At 47.5% G+C, this 3,158-nt stretch overlaps 1 protein-coding gene across 1 annotated transcript in view; it reads left to right on the top strand.

Annotated features, from left to right (window-relative positions):
- LOC116396908 (thrombospondin type-1 domain-containing protein 4-like) overlaps positions 1–3,158 on the top strand; it is a 5,233-nt gene that overhangs the window by 1,324 nt on the left and 751 nt on the right. The window contains exons 5-8 of the mRNA XM_031871897.1: positions 769–1,171; positions 1,759–1,888; positions 2,550–2,787; positions 2,917–3,090. Coding sequence (XP_031727757.1) covers positions 769–1,171; positions 1,759–1,888; positions 2,550–2,787; positions 2,917–3,090 — 945 coding nt within the window. The remainder of the gene's footprint in view (positions 1–768; positions 1,172–1,758; positions 1,889–2,549; positions 2,788–2,916; positions 3,091–3,158) is intronic.

Raw genomic sequence — 3,158 nt, 5'->3', positions numbered from 1 at the left:
GTGTGTGTGTGTGTGTGTGTGTGTGTGTGTGTGTGTGTGTATGTTTTCAGTTCAGATTTCACTATAATGCCAATATGTACCATTTTCAGTTAAATCGTCCTACGAAAATTTGATTCGAATTTTGATAAGATTTAATGCAGGCAGGCAGACTTTGCTCTGGAAAAGGGCTCTTTACCGCACACGGAGACAATCATAGGTCACTTGGGCCAGATTTGATTTCATTACCTAATATTTAACCTCCAGTAATTTGATTTTTTTTTTAATGCTTAATTTGTGTCTGTCAATGCTGACAAATAATGATTTAATTACCGGGGATCCCAAAAGACATCACATATTGTTAAAGGCCCCGCACATCCACACAAGTGTTTTTAACTCTTGTTGCTAATCAGACCTACAGAATTACAAGAGTTCACCATGGCTATGTCTGAAAATGACTCCCTACGGTATCTAGTGCACTATATTTACTCATGATAATAAGAAAAATAAAGGTGACCCAACCAACCAAACAGGTGGAACAACGCAAACAGTAAAGTGAGGGATGTGCCAATTGATCCCAGTCTGTACACACACACGCACAGAAGAAGTTCTAATGAGCCAGAATGAGTGAAATGGCCTGCGTGTGCTATAGATCTGCTGACCCTTTGACATTAACATATTTCACTTTATGCTTCATTCCATCCCATTCCATTACCTATCAATCCAACCTTCCCAATGACTTCACTGCCTTTCTTCTATTACTTGCCTGTCAAATTTGGGTTCTTCCTGTAGTTGACATTAGGCCCATCCCACTCAGGTGAGAAGGACCAGTCAGGTGAGAAGGACCACCAAGGTGAGGAGGGCCACCAAGGTGAGAAGAACCACCAAGGTGAGGAGGACCACTCAGGTGAGGAGCGCCACCAAGGTGAGAAGGATCACCAAGTTGAGAAGGATCACCAAGTCGAGAAGGACCCCTCAGGTGAGAAGGACCACCAAGGTAAGAAGGGCCACCAAGAAGAGAAGAACCACCAAGGTGAGAAGGACCACCAAGGTGATGTCACCAACAATGACATCATCAAAGAGACACCCCACCCTAACCAGGTTCCCTCTGACCTCAGCGTGAGCTCTGACCCCGGGCCCACCTACACCTGGACAAAGAGTGGGCGCAGTGAGTGCAGCTTGACCTGTGGTGCAGGTGAGGAAACCCATGTAATTCAAAGACGAGGTGACCGCACATTGAATTAATGCTTTCCAAATTTTTATGCAGCGTTTTTTTTATTTGTGCTAAATAATTATTCGGGGGCATTTACTGTGCAGGCAGGCTTAAATTAAAGGGGACGTATCATGCTCATTTTCAGATTAATACTTTTGGGGTTACATTTTGGGTTTCTATTAGAACATATTTACATGCTTTAAGGTTTAAAAAAAACTCATTTTTTTAACGTATTGTCTGTCTGAATATACCTGTATTCAACCTCTCTCTGAAACACTTCGTTTTAGCTCCTGTCTCTTTAAGCCCTCCTCCCGCTCAGTGGGTTCTGATTGGCTCGGGTTTTAAACTTAAATGAAACAGTATGTCACACACCCAAAGGACTGAAATTGCTGGCAAAATACACGTGCCTCAACATATGTTTGCTGGTGGATGGACTTCTATCAAATATGTGTATATATACAGCCATATTTCTGCAGACAAACGCACATTCACTTGTTTAGTCTTCTCTGTGTGTGTGTGTGTGTGTGTGTGTGTGTGTGTGTGTGTGTGTGGGTCCGCACACTTGCCAGGCAGGCGTCAGTTACTCTGGAGGTGTGTGGAGAAAGACTCTGAGATGACTGTTCCTGCTGACCTCTGTGACCCCGCCCTTGAGCCAACGAACCAGGAAGAAGATTGCAACACCCAGGCCTGTCCTGCATAGTGAGCAACACACACACACACACACCTGATGCATACAACGGTGATGAACCATGAGAATGAGACGCACGCACGCGTACGGCGTTGCATTAGTTCCACATGGTGCTGTTTCTCTCATGGTGAAGCCTTCATCACTCGCACACATTCAAGCCGTAAGTCAGTCGCCACCGTCAAAGTCAATCGCGCTGACTTACTTTGGTGTGGCTTCTCGTGCTGAATACCGCGGGATCTCACCAAGATGCAGCGGGGTGTTAGCGGAGTAACTGTACGTTTGCTTGTGGGTCTGTCAGATGTTTCGCCCGCGGCATCAGAGATCCCTGATGGCTGTCGGTCTGAAATAGATATGTTTCTATTGGGAACGCAGCAGAAGTAATAGAATGCAGAGAAACATCTGAACTTGTGCAGCACAAATTGGCTTATTTTGCTTGTCCCTGTTTACGATCTCTTGTTGGAGGCTTTCTAATGCCCCTTGTAGACCAGGGTCAACAGATCACACACAATAACTGTGGTCAAAATGAGGACATAGTGCTTGGTCAAACTCTGCTTGAGGAATGTCTTCACCAAACTCACGTCTCATTGTGCAACCACATCTTCCATGACCGACTGCGAGCTGCTCTTTATTTCCTCTCAACTCTCCCTTCCTTGCTCCGTGATTGTCCGACAGCTGGGACGTGGGGGAGTGGTCGGAGTGCAGCAGGAGGTGCGGACCCGGCACTCAGCACCGCCAGGTCATCTGCCGCCAGGTCATCTGCCGCCAGGTCACCCGCGTTTGCACCAACAGGACGGAGACCTCAGTCGCCGTGGCTGAAGAGCTGTGCAGGTCCCCTGACGGGCCGGTGACCACGTCCACGTGTCAGCTGAAGATCTGCAGCCAGTGGGAGACGCGATCTGAGTGGAGCCCGGTGAGATCACACCCATACGCCTCAGTACTACTAGAACATGACTCTGCGCATAAACAAGTCTTTCAGAACATGTACATTTTCATAAAAAAAAACAACCATTTACCTCTCTCCCACCGTCTGTCCCCCCAGTGTTCAGTGCCATGTGGGGTGGGCCAGCGCAGCAGGGAGGTGGTGTGCGTGAGCAACCAGGGTGACGTGGAGCAAGATGAGGAGTGCAACATGAACCTCAAACCAGACGCACTGCAGAACTGTGACATGGGAGCCTGTGCACGCAGCTGGTTCACTTCCCTCTGGAGCCAAGGGGTAACACAGAAACTGTTTGTTTGTGTGTGTGTGTGTGTGTGTGTGTGTGTGTGTGTGTGTGTGTGTGT

This window comes from Anarrhichthys ocellatus, unplaced genomic scaffold (assembly GCF_004355925.1).
Source record: "Anarrhichthys ocellatus isolate YVR2014 unplaced genomic scaffold, GSC_Weel_1.0 scaffold61, whole genome shotgun sequence".
NCBI classification, from domain to species: Eukaryota; Metazoa; Chordata; class Actinopteri; order Perciformes; family Anarhichadidae; genus Anarrhichthys; species Anarrhichthys ocellatus.
Note: the sequence above shows the minus strand (reverse complement) of the source record. Positions and strands in the feature narration are given on the sequence as shown.